Below are 25,772 nucleotides of genomic sequence, written 5' to 3'. Positions count from 1 at the left end.
GAATTGGTCCAAACTGGGTTTTTTAGAGGCTCCCTCCACCATGAATTGGTCCAAACTGGGCTGTTTAGCGGCTCCCTCCACCATTAATTGGTCCAAACTGGGCTGGTTAGAGGCTCCCTCCACCATGAATTTGCCCAAACTGGGGTTTTTAGAGGCTCCCTCCACCATGAATTTGCCCAAACTGGGCTGGTTAGAGGCTCCCTCCACCATGAATTGGTCCAAACTGGGGTTTTTAGAGGCTCCCTCCACCATTAATTGGTCCAAACTGGGCTGGTTAGAGGCTCCCTCCACCATGAATTGGTCCAAACTGGGTTTTTTAGAGGCTCCCTCCACCATGAATTGGTCCAAACTTGGCTGTTTAGAGGCTCCCTCCACCATTAATTGGTCCAAACTGGGCTGTTTAGAGGCTCCCTCCACCATGAATTTGCCCAAACTGGGCTGGTTAGAGGCTCCCTCCACCATGATTTTCCCAAAACTTGGCTGTTTAGAGGCTCCCTCCACCATTAATTGGTCCAAACTGGGCTGGTTAGAGGCTCCCTCCACCATGAATTTGCCCAAACTGGGCTGTTTAGAGGCTCCCTCCACCATGAATTGGTCCAAACTGGGTTTTTTAGAGGCTCCCTCCACCATGAATTTGCCCAAACTGGGCTGGTTAGAGGCTCCCTCCACCATGAATTGGTCCAAACTGGGCTGGTTAGAGGCTCCCTCCACCATGAATTTGCCCAAACTGGGCTGTTTAGAGGCTCCCTCCACCATGAATTGGTCCAAACTGGGTTTTTTAGAGGCTCCCTCCACCATGAATTGGTCCAAACTGGGCTGTTTAGAGGCTCCCTCCACCATGAATTTGCCCAAACTGGGCTGGTTAGAGGCTCCCTCCACCATTAATTGGTCCAAACTGGGCTGGTTAGAGGCTCCCTCCACCATGAATTTGCCCAAACTGGGCTGTTTAGAGGCTCCCCCCACCATGAATTTGCCCAAACTGGGCTGGTTAGAGGCTCCCTCCACCATGAATTGGTCCAAACTGGGTTTTTTAGAGGCTCCCTCCACCATGAATTTGCCCAAACTGGGCTGGTTAGAGGCTCCCTCCACCATGAATTGGTCCAAACTGGGTTTTTTAGAGGCTCCCTCCACCATGAATTTGCCCAAACTGGGCTGGTTAGAGGCTCCCTCCACCATGAATTGGTCCAAACTGGGTTTTTTAGAGGCTCCCTCCACCATGAATTTGCCCACACTGGGCTGGTTAGAGGCTCCCTCCACCATGAATTGGTCCAAACTGGGGTTTTTAGAGGCTCCCTCCACCATGAATTTGCCCAAACTGGGGTGTTTAGAGGCTCCCTCCACCATGAATTTGCCCAAACTCTGCTGGTTAGAGGCTCAATCCACCCTGATTTTCAAAACAAATGTTGGTGCCAACCTCAACTTACTACAAGGGCCAAATTCACTGCTGGTGACAAGCTCTCCTCACTGCAAGTGCCAAATACACATGTTTCAAGGTGTTTTCCTACTGTCAGAGAGGTGGTATTGAGTGTGTAAAGTGTGTAGTTGTTAGGCTGTGATGTTGGGGTAATAGAGGGTCTTTGGTGTGTTAGATGCCCCCAGACATGCTTCCCCTGCTGTCCCAGTGTCATTCCAGAGGTGTTGGCATCATTTCCTGGGGTGTCATAGTGGACTTGGTGACCCTCCAGACACGGATTTGGGTTTCCCCCTTAACGAGTATCTGTTCCCCATAGACTATAATGGGGTTCGAAACCCATTCGAACACACGAACATTGAGCGGCTGTTCGAATCGAATTTCGAACCTCGAACATTTTAGTGTTCGCTCATCTCTAGTAAAGACTTTTTTGTGATTTGTTGTCTATTGTGCTTTTGGGTACTTTAGATTTCTACAGCTTGTGAAATCCACAAACACACCATCATTTTCTATCAGGTATTGATATATACTGTTATTTGGCCCAGATTTTATGAAAACGCATTTAACCTTTTAAAGCATCTTTTATTACTTGTGGCAGTTCCATATTTCCAGTTGTACATGTCGATATCAGTGTGTGCTGTCATCAGCAGAGTATAGCTGTCACATAGATTATTGTCACCCATTCATTATCTTATTGTAAAGCAGCAGGAGCTGTACTAAAGAGCAGTATATCCTGCTGATAATACAGTGCTGACATGCTCTTATATATGGTTGGAATTGTCACTTCTGAACATGATACATACTAATATATCTGGATGCATTTTTAAGAATATTTAACCCATTGACATCATTGTATATTTTAGTTTTTAACGCATAACCAAACCTTATAACCTTATGTAAATGCTGATTAAATTATATATATATATATATATATATATATATATATATATATATATATATATATATATATATATATATATATGTAGATATAGAGCGAGAGAGAGAGAGAGAGAGAGAGAGAGAGAGATCTGTGAAAATGGCCAAAAACAGAGCACCTTTAAACACATTATTTATCGTGTGCCTCTTTTCCCTGAAATTTTGTGCAGTTTCGCCTTTCAATTTCTCGCCATGAATCTTGTGCTTTTTTTGTGCCTACATGATAAATAAGGCGCACACACAAAACAGAATGGTATTTAAAGAAGCAGAAACAAGTGACTTCGCTGGATCTGTAAAGATGGCTTCAAATTCATTCAGCTCCTCCAATGAAGAGAGCTCCTCTTTTCTGTCTTCGAGCAAAATTTGACCACTAAATCCTCTGCCCCCCGCTGGATACACCTCTGCTCTGCATTATTGATGCAGCCGTGCAGTTATGCACTTGAGCTTGCAATGCGTTGTAGGTTTTGACACAAGTAATTGAGTATGATTTACAAAATTGATGTAAATGTTTAGTCTGCTTACTTTGCATAGTCTGGTATATGTCTTATACTTATGCAAATGTCTCCTGCAGTATGCACTGTGTTTTACATGACTACCCGAGTGGAGAGATTTTGTGCCTATTTATATGCCTTCTTTAAAAAGGTGCAAATAATAAATCCTGCAAACATGTTTGCCTAGTCAGCTCTGCCTACTTTTCTCACAAGGATCATAAAGTGAGGGATAGGGAATTCTCACATAGAAAAAAGGTGCAAACCCTTCATAAATCCAGCATAATGGCAAAAAACATGTAAGAAAGGCGCAGCGCACTACAAAATCAGGCACAAACACATGATAAATGTGCCTCAATGAGTTAAAGCAAGATTTCAAGAATCTTTGTGATATACTGGTGGCACAGAGTAAAGCAAATTGCAGTCAGAAACAACACAGAGGCCGGGTCCCCACATGACATAAATGCTGCTGAAAAAAATGCAGCGTTTTACAGTCACAGCAAAGTGGATGGGATTATAGCAAATTCAATATCCACTTTGCGGAGAAATACGCTCAGCGGAGACGCTGCAATTTCCAAAGCCAGATTTAGAATTGGATATTATGTAATGGTTTCATGAGAATATAGGGTTCTTAACCAAATTTGAGTAAAGTTGAACAAACATTTGAGTGGTGTAGACTAAGGCCCCATCAAAAACCTCAAGCCCTTTTTGTTAACGGTTCGTTTTATTCGGACATTAAAAATAGGACGTGTCCTATTTTTGTTTTTCATTGATGGACCAATACAAGTCAATGGCTCCATTTTTAATGTCCATCAAAACGGATTTGCATCTGTTTGATGGCCGTTAACAACAGATGAGTGTGGAATCAAGAAAAATAGACCCATGAAGTTTATCCATTTTTTAACTGACAGTTGTAAACAGATGACAAACTAATGCCATACCGATATTAAAAATATACAGATTGCTTGAAAACTGTTGAAAAATAGGTGACACACTGATGGAAAATGATGTTAAAAATCATCAGTTTCATCCATTTTAATGTATGTTTTGCCTAGACCAATGCTGAATAAAGTAATTGAAACACATCTGTATTATGGAGTTGTCTCCAAGATGCAAAATTAACCTATTATGGTGTATATGAGATTTCTAAATATACTGTATCGCATTTTGCTTTGTAAACCACATATCCTTTCAGATAGATTTTTTCATATGTTAACGTTTACTTTCCGTAAAATGGGCATTTAGAAAATACGCTTGTTTAGTGTCTTTTGTATCTGTGTAAAATGGAACGTACTCATCATTGGCTGCTTCTTCTATAACAGTATTTATTTATAAAAATCTTTATCCTTAACAGCTTTGAACTATTAAAAAAAAGTATGTGGCCTTTAGAAAAGGCTCCCCTGTGTTTTAGCTAATAATAATGAATCACTTTGTGCATTTACTTTATAATGATTCTGAGAGTGTAACATACAATTTTCAGCTTACCACATAAAGGTAGATAATTTTACTTCCTTTGGTGCCCACGCTATTGCTGTGATCAAATTTCAAAGACTAGCCCTCAGATTGTATCATTTTCTATTGTTATTTTTTTTAAAAAAAACATCAGGGGCCTTTTAGCATTTGAGTTATTAAAAATGATTTACATATTATAGGCACTTATTTGTTGCTAGGTTTTTGCAAACCCACGAAAACATAAATTACTATACCACGGCTTTACAGAGCAGCTCAAAAACTGCACACATCTGAAATGGCACATCCTGGCAGTGCAACATTTACTTTCTCTTTTTTGTTGTTTGTCCTCTATTTTTTTGACTAACGCCTTATGAAATTGTGTATATTTTGGTAGGACATTTTGAATGAAGAAATTGGGAAAACCTACTTAGAATACACTGTCTACCAATAAGTATTTGGACACCTGTGGTAGGATAGAAAAAAAGCATTTCTTCATATTCAATAGTTGGTAGAACCCAGCAGATGCTTCCTTACGGATTGTATTGATCGACACAATACTCACAGATGCCTGTTGAAACTCCTGGTGTATGTGAGCCATCAGTTGGGTGCGGTTTCTTTGGCCAGCACTCGTTGCTCTCCATCTCCCAGTTTTGGGGGTCTGCCCACTCAAGGAACATTCCGATAATCACTGTTCGCCTTCCACTTCGTAATCACATAGGCCACTGTCGATTTTGGGGAATTCAGTTCACTTGCTATGTCCCTTAAGGATCGACTATTTCTGTGGTACCCCACAATTACCCCTTTCTCAAAATCAGACAACTCTGTACTTTGTGGCATCTTGCATGCGACTAATGCCAATGCACTAATGCCAAATCTGTTTCCTATTTACGGCAGAAGGCATGACGTACATCATGACTGCAGAAATCTTCATTTGCATGGGTGTCCAAATACGTATTGGTTGGTGTTTAAGGGGGGTTTAAGATCTATAATCCAAGAAAAAGAGGGAGACACCGATCGCTCTAAGTGTAGTATTAAACTTAATGTTACTAGAATGTCTTAAATAGAGTCGTGCTGCCAGATGGCCTCTCACCATTTGGGGTTGTGTCAGTCACAACACCCTATAGAGCATGTAGATACCACACTCGCTGGTGGGTGGAAGAATAGCTGGGTTGACAATCCAAATGAACAAAACCCTTTTATTGCGATGAGTAAAAACAGAAAAGCACTACGCATTTCGGGCCACCTATGGGCCCTTTATTAGACTCATTTTTAAGATTCAAATATATGAGAAGGACTCAATGATGTCAGAGACGGTGACACATAAAATGGGAATAATGACAGATAAAGGGGGTTGATGATAAACAGAGACCCCCTAAAGTAAATATACTTCAAGCCTTGCTCCTATGGTCTGTTCAAAGAGTAATAAATGAACCAACTACTTATATAGATGCATTTGGAATGAAGGAACAGTTTTATACAAAATATAACTTCAATTTTTCAATTATTTTTCAATGCTTTTTTTGTCTTTTTTCATAAGATATCACATTGCAGCAATTTATTCCGCTGCAGAAAGTCAAGTTAACCATTCTAAATTTGTAATACATGGAAAAGCTGTGCAATCTGAATACCAACATATAATTTTGTGGGAAGAGATTCACTACATTTTTTTCATTATTATATTATCTATTTACTCTTCTTTACACTGAAGCCCTTTTTCTTTTTTTGCCTTTTAATTTTTCCTTTCAGCCTTCCAAAAGTCACAACTTTTCCATTCACAGACTTGTATGTCAGCCTGATTTTTGGCAGAACAAATTGTACTTTCTAATATTCTGTATGAAGTACTGAAAAGCTAGAAAAATATGCAAAATGGAGTGGAATTGGAAAATAATATAGATTCACCATTTTCTTATGAGTTTTGTTTTTTACTGTGTTCACTATGACATAGCTACGCCTCTGAGAATAGGGCAAACATTTTAGCCAGGAGTGAAGAAATTCTGTAACTTAATAATAGAAGTGTTAATAGTTTATTTTTGTCAATTAACAAAGTACAAAGTGAATGAACAAAAGAAAAAAAAAAATTATGTGACCATCCTTACTGCATTTACGATTTTGCAAACTTCAGAGTAAAAACATCAATACGTTTCTTGTTGGCTCAATATCTGAACAGAATTTGCTGTTCTCATTTGGGATGGAACTCCGAACAAAACTATAGAATTACTTTAATCATTTGTAGTATGTCAGTAGTACCATATCTAGTAAAGTCTCTACTAAATATTACTATATCTGGTGTAGGGGATAATCGTACACATCAGGGCGAGTGTGTGCCTACATAGTCAGTACGGAGACTTACAGGTCATTCCTGCTCCGCTAGGGATTCTGGGTAAAAAATATGCAAATCTATTCTCCAGGATGTAATTAGGAGAACAGTGCACTCTGTATGCAGCCTTATAGAGGGCAGCATCCTTAACATCATGCATGACTCAGTTAATAAGTCTACTATCATGATGTGGATTTAATTGCCAAATTAGTATTTCTGTTCCAAAAGTAACAGATTCCCAGCTATGGACAGCACTGTTTTGGTCTTTTGTACCTCCTCAGCATAGCGCAGGGATACTGATTTGGCAGAGTGCATATGGATTTGGTGTAGTGCATATGGAACTTCATATGGTACTTGGTTGTTTTCATACACCATAAACAGCTCCATTTATTTCCAATACTTACAGCTGTCTGACCATTCCCAATAACAAGAGCAAATTGAAGGCCTATCCGATGTCTTAAAATAGATGTTCAGTTTAGTTTCTTGAAGCAGCTATTTGTTATGTCTAAAACAGTCTGTGCAAATAGATTACAATTATGGAATTTCATGCATCTACATAATAAACTTAAATGATGAAAATTATATTGGTTTTCCCAGTTTAAGGCAGTCAAACAGTTGTGAGATGTGGGAGTAATTGATGTATTTGCACATTTGATGATGTTTCATGAATATCGCGAATTAAATTCCATAAAGGAATTAGAGTCCCATATTTTACTACTAACTCGTAGGAGTAGCCTTATGATAGGCTATTCTTCTCCTATCTTTAGAAGTATTATCCGCGCCACTGTTCAGTAGATATTCCCAATTTTCTTCATTATGCAAATGAGTTTTCATGCAGCACTGGGGGCATCCCCATATTGCTTGAAAACTCTCCAGTGCCCCCTCATCTTCTTCTGGCACGCCTCTTCTCCGTGTCTTCTTCCGGTGATGATGTCTGCTGCATCTAAATCCCAGGCATGTGCAGTCGGTTCTGCCATCGGGCTTCAGGCAAAGCCAACCGCTCATGTCTGCGACCAGAAGAAGACGAGGCAGAGAGGCATGCCAGAAGAAGATGAGGCAGCGCTTGGAGAGTTTTCAAGCATCACAGGGGACACCCCCAGTGCTGTTTGAGCACAGGACAATGCCCCCAGTGCTGTTTGAGTGCAGGAGAACACCCCCAGTGCTACCAGAAAACTAATATGCATTAAATGAAGAAAACTGGGAATATCTATCAAACGACGGAGCCGAGAATACTTCTAAAGGTAGGAGAAGAATAGCCTTTTTTAAGGCTATTCCCACGTGTTAGTAGTAAAATATGGGATTCTAATGTTAGAATCCCTTTAAAATATAAAATACTAAGTTTATACATGTCCAATGTGTAGTTTATGATTATCTCAACTCGGAGGATAAATTACTAAATACGTGGTTTTTTTTTTCCTTTTAGTGTTGTAGAAAACTACTATGAAATTGTCCAGATAGACTTTAAAATTGGCAGTGCAACGGATCCATCAGGAGTACAGATAATCACCTGGCAAGTAGAATATCCTGGGCAAACTGTATCAGACCTGGGTGTTTCCAAAATATATGTCAATGAACGGGACATTGTGGCTTTAATACCACTGGCAATGGTAAGTAAAAAAAAATTCAAATTTGACAAATTCATTTTTATTTGTAGTATAAATTTGTGGTTTATTAAAGATAAGTAGTAAAATAAAAAAAAATGATGTGCGGTTCTCTTCTCATTTATTTTTTCATCATTTCAACTTCTGCAGTGTATGGAATGTATAATGATTTGGGTAGTAGTATCTGGTACTGTCCCAAGGATGTGAGACTGCACTTTAAGATGTAATTGGTTAAGCACTTAGATCAATAGGACAGAACAAGGGCACAAAGTGTTGTAAACGTCAGCACAAGTACCTTGAATTTTATTTTGTTGGCAATGGACTGCGAAAGGAATTACTCTTTTAATGGCCTAATGTGTAATTTCCTACCAAAATTATAGATCAATTTAATGGGTTCATGTTTAGATACGTGCACAATGCTGATAATGAATATGGAAGTGGGCAGGCATTTACAATCGATCAGCACCTGCTAAGAAATGCATCAGTAAGGTGATAGATTTATCTACCTGTCCTGCTAAGTTATTCAGGTTCATTCATCAATGTTTTAATAACGCTAAACAACTACAATTCAAAGGGGTATTCCTATGAGCATAACCATTTTAAATTTGTCGACAATTAATAAGGTTACGGGTTTTTTTTGCAAATATAATTAAAACATTTTGCAGAGTTTGAGTAAATGCCATGTTTTGCCCACGGTGGAAACTCCATGGAAAAAAAATCCACAGCGTTTTACATTCATGGCAAAGTGGATGGAATTCAAAAGAATCCCATACCCGTTTGCGGACACTGTGGACACGTGACGATTTTGGAAATCGCAGCATGTCAATTATACCTACAGAAACGCCGACGGTTTCCTCTATAGGTATAATTGAAGAATACAGTCCACAGAGGAGAGCTCTGCGAAATTTCTGTCTAAAGTGTTGCGGGAAGAACCACGATGCGTTGCTGCCGCAGTTTTTCCTGCAGCGCTTTTTTGGTATGCCATGTGGGGCTTTAGGCTTAAAGATTTTCTTTAACCATCTTATTGGTGACAGTCTGTTGTCTGGATCGGTTGCTGTTAGATATGAGCATGTATACATGAACTTTCTATACTCTGAAACCCAGCCATGATTTCACTCAGCGTTATGGCTGAGCGGTAAGGAACGACCCCTCTCACAGTACAACACAATAGACACTACTGTGAGGAGGGGCGTTCATGACTGTCAGAAATGCCCTGCTGACACTGAAGAGCTATGGTAACAGCACCGATAGCTCTTCAGCGGAGGCACAGAACGGGAAAGCCGAAGCACTGAATTCAGCACACGGCATGTGCCCCGAGGACGTGAAAGGTCCTCTTTAAGTAATGTCTTTCTACACAGTCTGGAACGATCAACCTTGATTGGACAGTGTTTGTTTGTTTTTGCCCCCAACAGGTAACCACATTCTAGAAATGTATTCACAAAGTTATAGAATGAATAACATGGGGAAGGCACATCATAGCAGTATATATATTTGCTAGACATACCAGGAGTGGTGACAGGTCCTCTTTAAATGAAAGTCCTCTAACTCTTTTATCAACCATACAGTATTAAAAGGTAGTTACCCCTTTAGCAGTTATTGCTGTACCACCTTCAGCACTGTTTGGAGTGGTTTTATATGCTGAACCCACTAAGCTGATTCACAACTGTTCCAGGTCTCTTCTAAATCGGAAAAATAGTACTAACAACAGTTTCAAGGGTCACAAAGACCTAAACATGGCTTGATAACCTTTTCTACATTGATACACAACTCTGAATTCTTTTCTTTTATTTGGAATTTTCATTTTCTATTTGAGTCTGAGCAATAGAAAAGCTGATCTTTTTGGTTATTATGTTACAATGTTTGGTCTGCTTTTACTCTGTAATTGAAGAAGATAATAAGTAAATATGGAATATCTACCATTTACTTGTATGCACTGTGAGATTGTGGGAATATGTGGACATTCAGTGCATCATTTTCAATCTGTTGCTATTCTGGTAACAACTTAACAAATTGCTTGAATTGGCTTTATGAAAAATACACTTTAAATTTAAACTCTTTTTAACATAATTTAATTGGACCTAGAATGACTTGTTCATTTTTCAATTATTTGAGTGCCTTTCACTAGAGATGAGCGAACACTAAAATGTTCGAGGTTCGAAATTCGATTCGAACAGCCGCTCAATGTTCGTGTGTTCGAACGGGTTTCGAACCCCATTATAGTCTATGGGGAACAGATACTCGTTAAGGGGGAAACCCAAATCCGTGTCTGGAGGGTCACCAAGTCCACTATGACACCCCAGGAAATGATGCCAACACCTCTGGAATGACACTGGGACAGCAGGGGAAGCATGTCTGGGGGCATCTAACACACCAAAGACCCTCTATTACCCCAACATCACAGCCTAACAACTACACACTTTACACACTCAATACCACCTCTCTGACAGTAGGAAAACACCTTGAAACATGTGTATTTGGCACTTGCAGTGAGGAGAGCTTGTCACCAGCAGTGAATTTGGCCTTTGTAGTAAGTTGAGGTTGGCACCAACATTTGTTTTGAAAATCAGGGTGGATTGAGCCTCTAACCAGCAGAGTTTGGGCAAATTCATGGTGGAGGGAGCCTCTAAAAACCCCAGTTTGGACCAATTCATGGTGGAGGGAGCCTCTAACCAGCCCAGTTTGGGCAAATTCATGGTGGAGGGAGCCTCTAAAAAACCCAGTTTGGACCAATTCATGGTGGAGGGAGCCTCTAACCAGCCCAGTTTGGGCAAATTCATGGTGGAGGGAGCCTCTAACCAGCCCAGTTTGGACCAATTAATGGTGGAGGGAGCCTCTAACCAGCCCAGTTTGGACCAATTAATGGTGGAGGGAGCCTCTAACCACCCCAGTTTGGACCAATTCATGGTGGAGGGAGCCTCTAAACAGCCCAGTTTGGGCAAATTCATGGTGGAGGGAGCCTCTAAAAAACCCAGTTTGGACCAATTCATGGTGGAGGGAGCCTCTAACCAGCCCAGTTTGGACCAATTAATGGTGGAGGGAGCCTCTAAACAGCCAAGTTTGGACCAATTCATGGTGGAGGGAGCCTCTAAAAACCCCAGTTTGGACCAATTCATGGTGGAGGGAGCCTCTAACCAGCCCAGTTTGGGCAAATTCATGGTGGAGGGAGCCTCTAAACAGCCCAGTTTGGGCAAATTCATGGTGGAGGGAGCCTCTAACCAGCCCAGTTTGGACCAATTAATGGTGGAGGGAGCCTCTAACCAGCCCAGTTTGGACCAATTAATGGTGGAGGGAGCCTCTAACCACCCCAGTTTGGACCAATTAATGGTGGAGGGAGCCTCTAAACAGCCAAGTTTGGACCAATTCATGGTGGAGGGAGCCTCTAAAAACCCCAGTTTGGACCAATTCATGGTGGAGGGAGCCTCTAACCAGCCCAGTTTGGGCAAATTCATGGTGGAGGGAGCCTCTAAACAGCCCAGTTTGAGCAAATTCATGGTGGAGGGAGCCTCTAACCAGCCCAGTTTGGACCAATTAATGGTGGAGGGAGCCTCTAACCAGCCCAGTTTGGACCAATTAATGGTGGAGGGAGCCTCTAACCAGCCCAGTTTGGACCAATTAATGGTGGAGGGAGCCTCTAACCAGCCCAGTTTGGACCAATTAATGGTGGAGGGAGCCTCTAACCAGCCCAGTTTGGACCAATTAATGGTGGAGGGAGCCTCTAACCACCCCAGTTTGGACCAATTCATGGTGGAGGGAGCCTCTAACCAGCCCAGTTTGGACCAATTCATGGTGGAGGGAGCCTCTAAAAAACCCAGTTTGGACCAATTCATGGTGGAGGGAGCCTCTAAAAAACCCAGTTTGGACCAATTCATGGTGGAGGGAGCCTCTAACCAGCCCAGTTTGGACCAATTCATGGTGGAGGGAGCCTCTAAAAAACCCAGTTTGGGCAAATTCATGGTGGAGGGAGCCTCTAAAAAACCCAGTTTGGACCAATTCATGGTGGAGGGAGCCTCTAACCAGCCCAGTTTGGACCAATTAATGGTGGAGGGAGCCTCTAAACAGCCAAGTTTGGACCAATTCATGGTGGAGGGAGCCTCTAAAAACCCCAGTTTGGACCAATTCATGGTGGAGGGAGCCTCTAACCAGCCCAGTTTGGACCAATTAATGGTGGAGGGAGCCTCTAACCAGCCCAGTTTGGACCAATTAATGGTGGAGGGAGCCTCTAACCACCCCAGTTTGGACCAATTCATGGTGGAGGGAGCCTCTAAACAGCCAAGTTTGGACCAATTCATGGTGAAGGGAGCCTCTAAAAACCCGTTTGGACCAATTCATGGTGGAGGGAGCCTCTAACCAGCCCAGTTTGGGCAAATTCATGGTGGAGGGAGCCTCTAAACAGCCCAGTTTGGGCAAATTCATGGTGGAGGGAGCCTCTAACCAGCCCAGTTTGGACCAATTAATGGTGGAGGGAGCCTCTAACCAGCCCAGTTTGGACCAATTAATGGTGGAGGGAGCCTCTAACCACCCCAGTTTGGACCAATTCATGGTGGAGGGAGCCTCTAACCAGCCCAGTTTGGACCAATTAATGGTGGAGGGAGCCTCTAAACAGCCAAGTTTGGACCAATTCATGGTGGAGGGAGCCTCTAAAAACCCCAGTTTGGACCAATTCATGGTGGAGGGAGCCTCTAACCAGCCCAGTTTGGACCAATTAATGGTGGAGGGAGCCTCTCACCAGCCCAGTTTGGACCAATTAATGGTGGAGGGAGCCTCTAACCACCCCAGTTTGGACCAATTCATGGTGGAGGGAGCCTCTAAACAGCCAAGTTTGGACCAATTCATGGTGAAGGGAGCCTCTAAAAACCCGTTTGGACCAATTCATGGTGGAGGGAGCCTCTAACCAGCCCAGTTTGGGCAAATTCATGGTGGAGGGAGCCTCTAAACAGCCCAGTTTGGGCAAATTCATGGTGGAGGGAGCCTCTAACCAGCCCAGTTTGGACCAATTAATGGTGGAGGGAGCCTCTAACCAGCCCAGTTTGGACCAATTAATGGTGGAGGGAGCCTCTAACCACCCCAGTTTGGACCAATTCATGGTGGAGGGAGCCTCTAAACAGCCAAGTTTGGACCAATTCATGGTGGAGGGAGCCTCTAAAAACCCCAGTTTGGACCAATTCATGGTGGAGGGAGCCTCTAACCAGCCCAGTTTGGACCAATTAATGGTGGAGGGAGCCTCTAAACAGCCAAGTTTTGGGAAATTCATGGTGGAGGGAGCCTCTAACCAGCCCAGTTTGGACCAATTCATGGTGGAGGGAGCCTCTAAACAGCCCAGTTTGGGCAAATTCATGGTGGAGGGAGCCTCTAAAAAACCCAGTTTGGACCAATTCATGGTGGAGGGAGCCTCTAACCAGCCCAGTTTGGACCAATTAATGGTGGAGGGAGCCTCTAACCAGCCCAGTTTGGACCAATTAATGGTGGAGGGAGCCTCTAACCACCCCAGTTTGGACCAATTCATGGTGGAGGGAGCCTCTAAACAGCCAAGTTTGGACCAATTCATGGTGGAGGGAGCCTCTAAAAACCCCAGTTTGGACCAATTCATGGTGGAGGGAGCCTCTAAACAGCCCAGTTTGGGCAAATTCATGGTGGAGGGAGCCTCTAAACAGCCCAGTTTGGGCAAATTCATGGTGGAGGGAGCCTCTAACCAGCCCAGTTTGGACCAATTAATGGTGGAGGGAGCCTCTAACCAGCCCAGTTTGGACCAATTCATGGTGGAGGGAGCCTCTAAACAGCCCAGTTTGGGCAAATTCATGGTGGAAGGAGCCTCTAACCAGCAGAGTTGTGGGAAAGCAGGGTGGAGGGAGCCTCTAACCAGCAGAGTTGGTGGAAATCAGGGTGGAGGGAGCCTCTAACCAGCAGAGTTGGGGGAAATCATGTTGGAGGGAGCCTAGTATTAGCAGAATTGTGAAACGCTTATGGTGGATGAGTATGAGGATGCGGAGGAATTGGAGAGGTTGAGTACAGACATGGAGTTTCATGTTGGGGTGCTTTACACAGGTGGGCACAAAAATGAAGGCTCTATCCAGTGGTGGTTCATTTTTATCAAAGTGAGCCGGTCGGCACTCTCAGCTGACAGACGGGTGCGCTTGTCAGTGATGATGCCACCGGCTGCACTGAACACCCTCTCAGATAGGACGCTGGCGGCAGGACAGGACAGCACCTCCAAGGCATATAGGGCAAGTTCAAGCCACAGGTCCAACTTCGACACCCAATACGTGTAGGGCGCAGAGGGGTCGGAGAGGACAGGGCTGTGGTCGGAAAGGTATTCCCGCAACATGCGCCTATACTTCTCACGCCTGGTGACACTAGGACCCTCCGTGGCGGCACTTTGGCGAGGGGGTGCCATCAAGGTGTCCCAGACCTTAGACAGTGTGCCCCTCGTTTGTGTGGACCGGTGAGAACTTGGTTGCCTACTGGAGGAACTGCCCTCCCTGCCGCCAACGTCACATGCTGGAAACATCTCCATCATATTCTGCACCAATTGCCTGTGGCAAGCATTGATGCGATTGGCCCTCCCCTCTACCGGAATAAAAGACGAGATGTTGTTTTTATACCGGGGGTCAAGGATAGCAAAGATCCAGTACTGGTTGTCCTCCATGATTTTGACAATACGCTTGTCGGTTGTAAAGCACCCCAACATGAACTCAGCCATGTCTGCCACAGTGTTAGTTGGCATGACTCCTCTGGCCCCACCGGAAAGTTCAATCTCCATTTCCTCCTCATCCTCCATGTCTACCCATCCGCGCTGCAACAATGGGACGATTCGAAGTTGCCCGGAAGCCTCCTGTATCACCATCACATCATCGGACAACTCTTCTTCCTCCTCCTCCTCCTCCTCCTCCTCCTCCATTAAACGCAGTGAAGCGGACAGATGTGTGGACCTACTCTCCAGCTGTGACGGATCGGATGCTATCCCTAACTCCTCTGTGTGATCTGAGTTATCCCTGATGTCAATCAGGGATTCTCTCAGAACACACAAGAGCGGGATTGTAAGGCTCACCATCGCATCCTCAGAGCTCACCCTCCTTGTGGACTCCTCAAAGACCCGTAGGATGTCACAAAGGTCTCTCATCCATGGCCACTCATGGATGTGAAACTGAGGCAGCTGACTTTGTGGCACCCTAGGGTTTTGTAGCTGGTATTCCATCAAAGGTCTCTGCTGCTCAACCACTCTATTCAACATCTGAAACGTTGAGTTCCAGCGTGTGGGGACGTCGCACAAAAGCCGGTGTTGTGGCACATGCAGGCGTTGCTGGAGAGATTTTAAGCTAGCAGCGGCTACTGTCGACTTGCGAAAGTGGGCGCACATGCGCCGCACTTTCACCAGTAGCTCTGGAACATTGGGGTAGCTCTTTAGGAAACGTTGCACCACTAGGTTGAAGACGTGGGCCAGGCATGGAACATGTTGGAGTCCGGCAAGCTCCAGAACTGCTACCAGGTTCCGGCCGTTATCACAAACGACCATGCCTGGGCCCAGGTGCAGCGGCTCAAACCATATTGCCGTCTCATCGAGGAGGGCATCCCTCACCTCGGAGGCAGTGTGCTGTCTGTCCCCCAAGCTGATCAGCTTCAGCACAGCCTGCTGACGTCTACCAACGCCAGTGCTGCAACGTTTCCAACTCGTAGCTGGGGTCAATCTAACAGCGGAGGAGGAGGCGGTGGCGGAGGAGGAGGCGGTGGCGGAGGAGGAGGCGGTAGAGGAGGAGGAGGAGGGGGGTGTTCTTCTCGTGTCCCTGCCAGGAATGTTAGGCGGGGAGACGAGGTACACCGGGCCAGTTTGGGAAGCAGTCCCAGCCTCAACTACATTCACCCAGTGTGCCGTCAGTGAAATGTAGCGTCCCTGTCCGCATGCACTTGTCCACGCGTCGGTGGTCAAGTGGACCTTTGTGCAAAGCGCGGAACTAAGGGCCCGCCTGATGTTGAGTGACACGTGCTGGTGCAAGGCGGGGACGGCACACCGGGAGAAGTAGTGACGGCTAGGGACGGCATAGCGAGGTGCCGCAGTTGCCATCAGGTCCAGGAAGGCGGGAGTTTCAACAAGCCGGAACGCCAACATCTCCTGGGCCAGCAGTTTAGCGATGTTGGCGTTCAAGGCTTGCGCGTGTGGGTGGTTAGCAGTGTATTTCTGCCGCCGCTCCAATGTCTGAGAGATGGTGGGTTGTTGTAAAGAAACGCCTGATGGTGCCTTTGATGGTGCAGGAGAAGGAGATAAGACAGGACCAGGGGAGGATGAGGTAGAAGTCAACAAAGTGGCGGAGGCAGATGAAGTGGTGTCCTGGCTCGTCCTCTGGAGTGCATCGCCAGCACAGTCAGCAGTGGCAGTGGCAGAGGCAGAGGCAGTGGCAGAGGCAGTGGCAGTGGCGTGAACAGCAGGCGGCCTTTGTCCTGCCGTTGCTGCCTGCCACTGATTCCAGTGCTTGGATTCCAAATGACGGCGCATTGAAGTGGTGGACAGGTTGCTCTTCTCAGAGCCCCTAATCAATTTCGAGAGGCAAATTGTGCAGACAACACTATATCTGTCCTCGGCGCATTCCTTGAAAAAACTCCACACCTTCGAGAAACGTGCCCTCGAGGTGGGAGTTTTTCGGGGCTGGGTACGAACTGGAACATCTTGGGAGATTCCGGGTGTGGCCTGGCTTCGCCTAAGCTGCTGACCTCTGCCTCTGCCTCTAGCTACCCTTTTTGGTGCTGCACCTGCCTCAACATCCACACTACTTTCCCCGCTTGACATCCCCCCTGTCCAGGTCGGGTCAGTGTCCTCATCATCCACCACTTCCTCTTCCAACTCCTGTCTCATCTCCTCCTCCCGCACAATGCGCCGGTCAACTGGATGCCCTGACGGCAACTGCGTCACATCATCGTCGATGAGGGTGGGTTGCTGGTCATCCACCACCAAATCGAACGGAGATGGAGGAGACTCTAGTGTTTGAGCATCTGGACACAGATGCTCCTCTGTTAGGTTCGTGGAATCGTGACGTGGAGAGGCAGGTTGAGGGACAATGAAAGGAGCGGAGAACAGCTCTGGGGAGCAGGGACAGTTTGGGTTATTGTTCTGTAAAGCTTCGGAATTTTGGGAGGAAGGAAGACAAGACTGTTGGGTAATAGGAGGAGAGGAGGCAGAGTCTGACTGGCTGCTGGACAATGTGCTGTAAGCGTTCTCTGACAGCCATTGCAAGACCTGTTCCTGGTTCTCGGGCCTACTAAGGTTTGTACCCTGCAGTTTAGTTAATGTGGCAAGCAACCCTGGCACTGTGGAGTGGCGCAATGCTTGCTGCCCCACAGGAGTAGGCACGGGACGCCCTGTGGCTTCACTGCTACCTTGCTCCCCAGAACCATTCCCCCGACCTCGCCCACGGCCTCGTCCACGTCCCTTTCCGGGAGCCTTGCGCATTTTGAATTCCTAGTTAGAAATTGGCACTGTATACCAGTAGTAAAAATTGTGGGTGCACGTAACCCCAATATATTCTTTGAATTCCCAGTCAGAAACTGGCACTATATGGCAGTAGCAAGAAATGAGGGTATTTGTATTCCCAATATACTCTTTGAATTCCCAGTCAGACAATGGCACTGTATACCAGTAGTAAAAATTGTGGGTGCACGTAACCCCAATATATTCTTTGAATTACCAGTCAGAAACTGGCACTATATGGCAGTAGCAAGAAATGAGGGTATTTATAACCCCAATATATTCTTTGAATTCCCAGTCAGACAATGGCACTGTATACCAGTAGTAAAAATTGTGGGTGCACGTAACCCCAATATATTCTTTGAATTACCAGTCAGAAACTGGCACTATATGGCAGTAGCAAGAAATGAGGGTATTTATAACCCCAATATATTCTTTGAATTCCCAGTCAGACAATGGCACTGTATACCAGTAGTAAAAATTGTGGGTGCACGTAACCCCAATATATTCTTTGAATTACCAGTCAGAAACTGGCACTATATGGCAGTAGCAAGAAATGAGGGTATTTGTATTCCCAATATACTCTTTGAATTCCCAGTCAGACAATGGCACTGTATACCAGTAGTAAAAATTGTGGGTGCACGTAACCCCAATATATTCTTTGAATTACCAGTCAGAAACTGGCACTATATGGCAGTAGCAAGAAATGAGGGTATTTATAACCCCAATATATTCTTTGAATTCCCAGTCAGACAATGGCACTGTATACCAGTAGTAAAAATTGTGGGTGCACGTAACCCCAATATATTCTTTGAATTCCCAGTCAGACACTGGCACTATATGGCAGTAGCAAGAAATGAGGGTATTTGTATTCCCAATATACTCTTTGAATTCCCAGTCAGACAATGGCACTGTATACCAGTAGTAAAAATTGTGGGTGCACGTAACCCCAATATATTCTTTGAATTACCAGTCAGAAACTGGCACTATATGGCAGTAGCAAGAAATGAGGGTATTTATAACCCCAATATATTCTTTGAATTCCCAGTCAGACAATGGCAATGTATACCAGTAGTTAAAAATTGTGGGTGCACGTAACCCCAATATATTCTTTGAATTCCCAGTCAGAAACTGGCACTATATGGCAGTAGCAAGAAATGAGGGTATTTGTATTCCCAATATACTCTTTGAATTCCCAGTCAGACAATGGCACTGTATACCAGTAGTAAAAATTGTGGGTGCACGTAACCCCAATATATTCTTTGAATTACCAGTCAGAAACTGGCACTATATGGCAGTAGCAAGAAATGAGGGTATTTATAACCCCAATATATTCTTTGAATTCCCAGTCAGACACTGGCACTATATGGCAGTAGCAAGAAATGAGGGTATTTGTATTCCCAATATACTCTTTGAATTCCCAGTCAGACAATGGCACTGTATACCAGTAGTAAAAATTGTGGGTGCACGTAACCCCAATATATTCTTTGAATTACCAGTCAGAAACTGGCACTATATGGCAGTAGCAAGAAATGAGGGTATTTATAACCCCAATATATTCTTTGAATTCCCAGTCAGACAATGGCACTGTATACCAGTAGTAAAAATTGTGGGTGCACGTAACCCCAATATATTCTTTGAATTACCAGTCAGAAACTGGCACTATATGGCAGTAGCAAGAAATGAGGGTATTTATAACCCCAATATATTCTTTGAATTCCCAGTCAGACAATGGCACTGTATACCAGTAGTAAAAATTGTGGGTGCACGTAACCCCAATATATTCTTTGAATTCCCAGTCAGAAACTGGCACTATATGGCAGAAGCAAGAAATGAGGGTATTTGTATTCCCAATATACTCTTTGAATTCCCAGTCAGACAATGGCACTGTATACCAGTAGTAAAAATTGTGGGTGCACGTAACCCCAATATATTCTTTGAATTACCAGTCAGAAACTGGCACTATATGGCAGTAGCAAGAAATGAGGGTATTTGTATTCCCAATATACTCTTTGAATTCCCAGTCAGACAATGGCACTGTATACCAGTAGTAAAAATTGTGGGTGCACGTAACCCCAATATATTCTTTGAATTACCAGTCAGAAACTGGCACTATATGGCAGTAGCAAGAAATGAGGGTATTTATAACCCCAATATATTCTTTGAATTCCCAGTCAGACAATGGCACTGTATACCAGTAGTAAAAATTGTGGGTGCACGTAACCCCAATATATTCTTTGAATTCCCAGTCAGAAACTGGCACTATATGGCAGTAGCAAGAAATGAGGGTATTTGTATTCCCAATATACTCTTTGAATTCCCAGTCAGACAATGGCACTGTATACCAGTAGTAAAAATTGTGGGTGCACGTAACCCCAATATATTCTTTGAATTACCAGTCAGAAACTGGCACTATATGGCAGTAGCAAGAAATGAGGGTATTTATAACCCCAATATATTCTTTGAATTCCCAGTCAGACAATGGCACTGTATACCAGTAGTAAAAATTGTGGGTGCACGTAACCCCAATATATTCTTTGAATTCCCAGTCAGAAACTGGCACTATATGGCAGTAGCAAGAAATGAGGGTATTTGTATTCCCAATATACTCTTTGAATTCCCAGTCAGACAATGGCACTGTATACCAGTAGTAAAAATTGTGGGTGCACGTAACCCCAATATATTCTTTGAATTACCAGTCAGAAACTGGCACTATATGGCAGTAGCAAGAAATGAGGGTATTTATAACCCCAATATATTCTTTGAATTCCCAGTCAGACAATGGCACTGTATACCAGTAGTAAAAATTGTGGGTGCACGTAACCCCAATATATTCTTTGAATTCCCAGTCAGAAACTGGCACTATATGGCAGTAGCAAGAAATGAGGGTATTTGTATTCCCAATATACTCTTTGAATTCCCAGTCAGACAATGGCACTGTATACCAGTAGTAAAAATTGTGGGTGCACGTAACCCCAATATATTCTTTGAATTACCAGTCAGAAACTGGCACTATATGGCAGTAGCAAGAAATTAGGGTATTTATAACCCCAATATATTCTTTGAATTCCCAGTCAGACAATGGCACTGTATACCAGTAGTAAAAATTGTGGGTGCACGTAACCCCAATATATTCTTTGAATTACCAGTCAGAAACTGGCACTATATGGCAGTAGCAAGAAATGAGGGTATTTGTATTCCCAATATACTCTTTGAATTCCCAGTCAGACAATGGCACTGTATACCAGTAGTAAAAATTGTGGGTGCACGTAACCCCAATATATTCTTTGAATTACCAGTCAGAAACTGGCACTATATGGCAGTAGCAAGAAATGAGGGTATTTATAACCCCAATATATTCTTTGAATTCCCAGTCAGACAATGGCACTGTATACCAGTAGTAAAAATTGTGGGTGCACGTAACCCCAATATATTCTTTGAATTACCAGTCAGAAACTGGCACTATATGGCAGTAGCAAGAAATGAGGGTATTTGTATTCCCAATATACTCTTTGAATTCCCAGTCAGACAATGGCACTGTATACCAGTAGTAAAAATTGTGGGTGCACGTAACCCCAATATATTCTTTGAATTACCAGTCAGAAACTGGCACTATATGGCAGTAGCAAGAAATGAGAGTATTTATAACCCCAATATATTCTTTGAATTCCCAGTCAGACAATGGCACTGTATACCAGTAGTAAAAATTGTGGGTGCACGTAACCCCAATATATTCTTTGAATTACCAGTCAGAAACTGGCACTATATGGCAGTAGCAAGAAATGAGGGTATTTGTATTCCCAATATACTCTTTGAATTCCCAGTCAGACAATGGCACTGTATACCAGTAGTAAAAATTGTGGGTGCACGTAACCCCAATATATTCTTTGAATTACCAGTCAGAAACTGGCACTATATGGCAGTAGCAAGAAATGAGGGTATTTGTATTCCCAATATACTCTTTGAATTCCCAGTCAGACAATGGCACTGTATACCAGTAGTAAAAATTGTGGGTGCACGTAACCCCAATATATTCTTTGAATTACCAGTCAGAAACTGGCACTATATGGCAGTAGCAAGAAATGAGGGTATTTGTATTCCCAATATACTCTTTGAATTCCCAGTCAGACAATGGCACTGTATACCAGTAGTAAAAATTGTGGGTGCACGTAACCCCAATATATTCTTTGAATTACCAGTCAGAAACTGGCACTATATGGCAGTAGCAAGAAATGAGGGTATTTATAACCCCAATATATTCTTTGAATTCCCAGTCAGACAATGGCACTGTATACCAGTAGTAAAAATTGTGGGTGCACGTAACCCCAATATATTCTTTGAATTCCCAGTCAGACACTGGCACTATATGGCAGTAGCAAGAAATGAGGGTATTTGTATTCCCAATATATTCTTTGAATTCCCAGTCAGACAATGGCACTGTATACCAGTAGTAAAAATTGTGGGTGCACGTAACCCCAATATATTCTTTGAATTCCCAGTCAGACACTGGCACTATATGGCAGTAGCAAGAAATGAGGGTATTTGTATTCCCAATATATTCTTTGAATTCCCAGTCAGACAATGGCACTGTATACCAGTAGTAAAAATTGTGGGTGCACGTAACCCCAATATATTCTTTGAATTACCAGTCAGAAACTGGCACTATATGGCAGTAGCAAGAAATGAGGGTATTTGTATTCCCAATATATTCTTTGAATTCCCAGTCAGACAATGGCACTGTATACCAGTAGTAAAAATTGTGGGTGCACGTAACCCCAATATATTCTTTGAATTCCCAGTCAGACACTGGCACTATATGGCAGTAGCAAGAAATGAGGGTATTTGTATTCCCAATATATTCTTTGAATTCCCAGTCAGACAATGGCACTGTATACCAGTAGTAAAAATTGTGGGTGTATATAGCCCCAATTCTATTGCTAGGGGACTTGCAGGGTATTTCTGGGGTGAAGGTGGGGGGGCACACCGTTGGAACGGGTATCGGGGTATATATCGGGTATACGGGAATACACTGACAGTGTATTCCATTCAGGATCCTGGGAAAGCTGGGTTGTGGCGATTGAGCCCGTCAGTGCCACGTTACACTGACAAGCTTCTCCCTGGAATTTAGCTCTTACAAGAGCTGTTGGTTGTCTTCTCCTTCCTATCCTAGCCTGTCCCTGCCTACCCAGAATCTAAGCCCTAGCTAGCTGGACGGAAACCTCCGTCCTCGGTGAATTGCAAGCTCAGAATGACGCGAACCTGGGCGGCGCTGTTCTTTTAAATTAGAGGTCACATGTTTTCGGCAGCCAATGGGTTTTGCCTACTTTTTTCAACGTCACCGGTGTCGTAGTTCCTGTCCCACCTACCCTGCGCTGTTATTGGAGCAAAAAAGGCGCCAGGGAAGGTGGGAGGGGAATCGAGTAATAGCGCACTTTACCACGCGGTGTTCGATTCGATTCGAACATGCCGAACAGCCTAATATCCGATCGAACATGAGTTCGATAGAACACTGTTCGCTCATCTCTACCTTTCACTCTTCCAATGACCCATATGTAACAAAAGCTTTACCTGTTCCAGGCTTTCTGTTATTCTTTGTAATGTCAGTTTTTCCAGTAGCTGGAGCTTGCTGTTTGACTTGTCATTTCTATTGACACTCCACAGGGAAAAGAAAGCAAACTAGAGTACATGCCATTCTCAGTAATGCAATTGACATGTGGTATGGGGAATTTGTGCAGCCTAGCTAGGGATGTCTATATTCAGAGAGCAACAAGATGAGAATTGGAAAACAACTCTACTAAATAGTATGAATATTGTCATATTTATACATGTTGTAAGGACTAAAGAGCAATAGGACATTTTAGAACAAGCAGGCCTTAATAGTAAATGAAATAAGTTCTGCTATACTGACAACATTAACTATTTCAGGACTGGGCCATTTTCTCTGCTTCAAGCCCAGACACATGTTTGTTTTTTTCATACCTTGAGTTTTGAGAGCAATAACAATTTTTTTCCCTTTGGCTTATTCAAATATATATTTCTTTACTTTATTTTTAATGTTTTTTTTTATTTATTCTTTATTTTACTATCCGAAAAAATGGAAACAAAAATGAAGAGAAAACGTCTATTTTTCATTTTTTTTCCCACTTTTCTTTAGCACAAAGTGGTACAATTTTTTTTTTAAATAGATTTACATAAGTAATACTTATTGTTGTGTTGCTGAACCTGTAATGTGGGCGTGATAGTAGTGTTTTTCTTTTTTTTTTTCTTTACACATTGTGCCCCCTTTCCATTATGCTAACCAGAGTGATATATATAGTTCTGCAGAAAACTAGTAATAATAATAGTCATATAAATGATTTTATACAGTGATTAATAGCCTTGTATACTATGAGTGTGTATACAAAGATAGCTGTCGATCACTGTGTAGTACTGGACTCTAATGGAGATATTAAATGTACTGAATGCACTGTTGTTTCATTACTAACACTCATTGGCAGAACTCAACTTCTGGAACAACAGTTTTTTGTTTTTTTTTGTCAACCATTTCTCTGGCGGCAAAACAATATGTTACACTTTTACCAGATAAGCTATGTGGAAGAAGTATAGAAGTGATACCTGATTAGTAGTAAAAACAGTTAATACAGATAACACCACAAATACAATCACTTTTCAACAGTTATTGAATCAATCTCATTTAAATATGAACTTATACATAAGGCTGGGTTCACACCAGCGCTTGGTTTCTGTTCAGGATTCTGTCCCCGAATCCACCAGAAAGATGCGGAGAGAATAGTCCTGCAAGTATGACTTTTCTCTCCACATTTTTGGGTGGAGATCAGGCGGATCCCATTATAATATATAGGGTACGTAGGTTTTGTGGGTAACCGCTTTTTAAGCGGATTGGGTTTTGTTTTTTGGGTTCCAACGCGGACCCGAAGAATGGAAACCCCAGCGCTTGTGTGAACCCAGAATAACTTTTCATTTAATATGATTAGCTATTATTTATTACATCTGTAGATGTAGCTTAGTGTTTTGTAACATAATTTTAATGTTGGAGGCGCAGATGTTTTTAATTGTAGTTATTTCCTGTAAATTCAATAATTATAGAATACATTCAGCACTGTAAATAACAGCCTCTTAACTGTGGTGAATTTCAGGCTGCGTGTCTCACCTTTTAAGATCTGTCTAAGAATGAATGCAAGATATTATTAAAAATTAAAAAAACATGAAATCTATTTGTTCTCTTTCTCTAGCACTGTACATTTACAGAGTCTATTGCACTTTGTGTACATATACAGAGTTTATTGTACAATCTATCACTCAGTTTTTATTACACTGAAATAAAAAAAAATAGTTCCTACATTGGAAATACATTTTTAACATGTTACTTTTTGAGATGCCTGAAAATCATTTTACATTAAGTCATAAATAGCAGCTTCAAAAAAGTCCTTTGGCCAATGATGCTCCTGTAGCAATGTATTTACCATAGATTATGTGATAAAACCAGACACTTGAAGACAAACTGGCAATGGACATCTGGATTAAAGGACCCACCAGGGGATTTACCTGTTCCCCTGTGGTATAGTCCGAGCCTTCCCCAGAACACTGCTAGTTATTGTGGAATATAGTAATACATGCCACACAGCAGAAGTAAAGGAAAATAAATGTTTATTTGCATGACTTCATAAGATTCATAGGTTTCCCTCATACTCATTCCTTTACCTGTTTTACTGATGTGTTAGTCAGTATATAGGTTGGCTGCCCTACAACTGGCTCATATTTTTCAGTTATAGCATTAATCTGTGTTGCAAATGTGGATAAGTAATGAAATAGAGATGGCTGAACTAATTATTAACAAGTCACAATTGAGCCACTTAGTAGCCATGAAAGTGTTAGTATGGGTAGGGGCACTAGGGAAAAATGTAGAGTAGGAATAATGAGGGAAGGCTAGAAACCAATGGTCGGGCCCATGACATAGCACATTCTGAAAAAAAATGGATGATCATGATTGATAATAATGCCTTTTCATAAATCACTTATTCCTTGCTCCAAAAATGGCATTCAATATGCAAGTCTTAATAAATCTGCACAATGTGCTATTATTTTGATATTAGGC

General features: G+C 42.9%; 1 protein-coding gene and 1 long non-coding RNA gene across 2 annotated transcripts in view; one reads left to right on the top strand and one right to left on the bottom strand.

Annotated features, from left to right (window-relative positions):
• Positions 1-25,772, bottom strand: part of LOC142203938 (uncharacterized) — a 1,061,686-nt gene that overhangs the window by 594,373 nt on the left and 441,541 nt on the right. The gene's annotated exons all lie outside the window — the stretch shown is intronic.
• The window catches only part of TMEM132D (transmembrane protein 132D), a 713,376-nt gene that overhangs the window by 502,458 nt on the left and 185,146 nt on the right, over positions 1-25,772 (top strand). Inside the window, exon 4 of the mRNA XM_075274815.1 lies at positions 8,028-8,211. Coding sequence (XP_075130916.1) covers positions 8,028-8,211 — 184 coding nt within the window. The remainder of the gene's footprint in view (positions 1-8,027; positions 8,212-25,772) is intronic.

The sequence above is a fragment of the Leptodactylus fuscus genome, chromosome 1 (genome assembly GCF_031893055.1).
Source record: "Leptodactylus fuscus isolate aLepFus1 chromosome 1, aLepFus1.hap2, whole genome shotgun sequence".
In the NCBI taxonomy this organism is placed as follows: domain Eukaryota; kingdom Metazoa; phylum Chordata; class Amphibia; order Anura; family Leptodactylidae; genus Leptodactylus; species Leptodactylus fuscus.
Note: the sequence above shows the minus strand (reverse complement) of the source record. Positions and strands in the feature narration are given on the sequence as shown.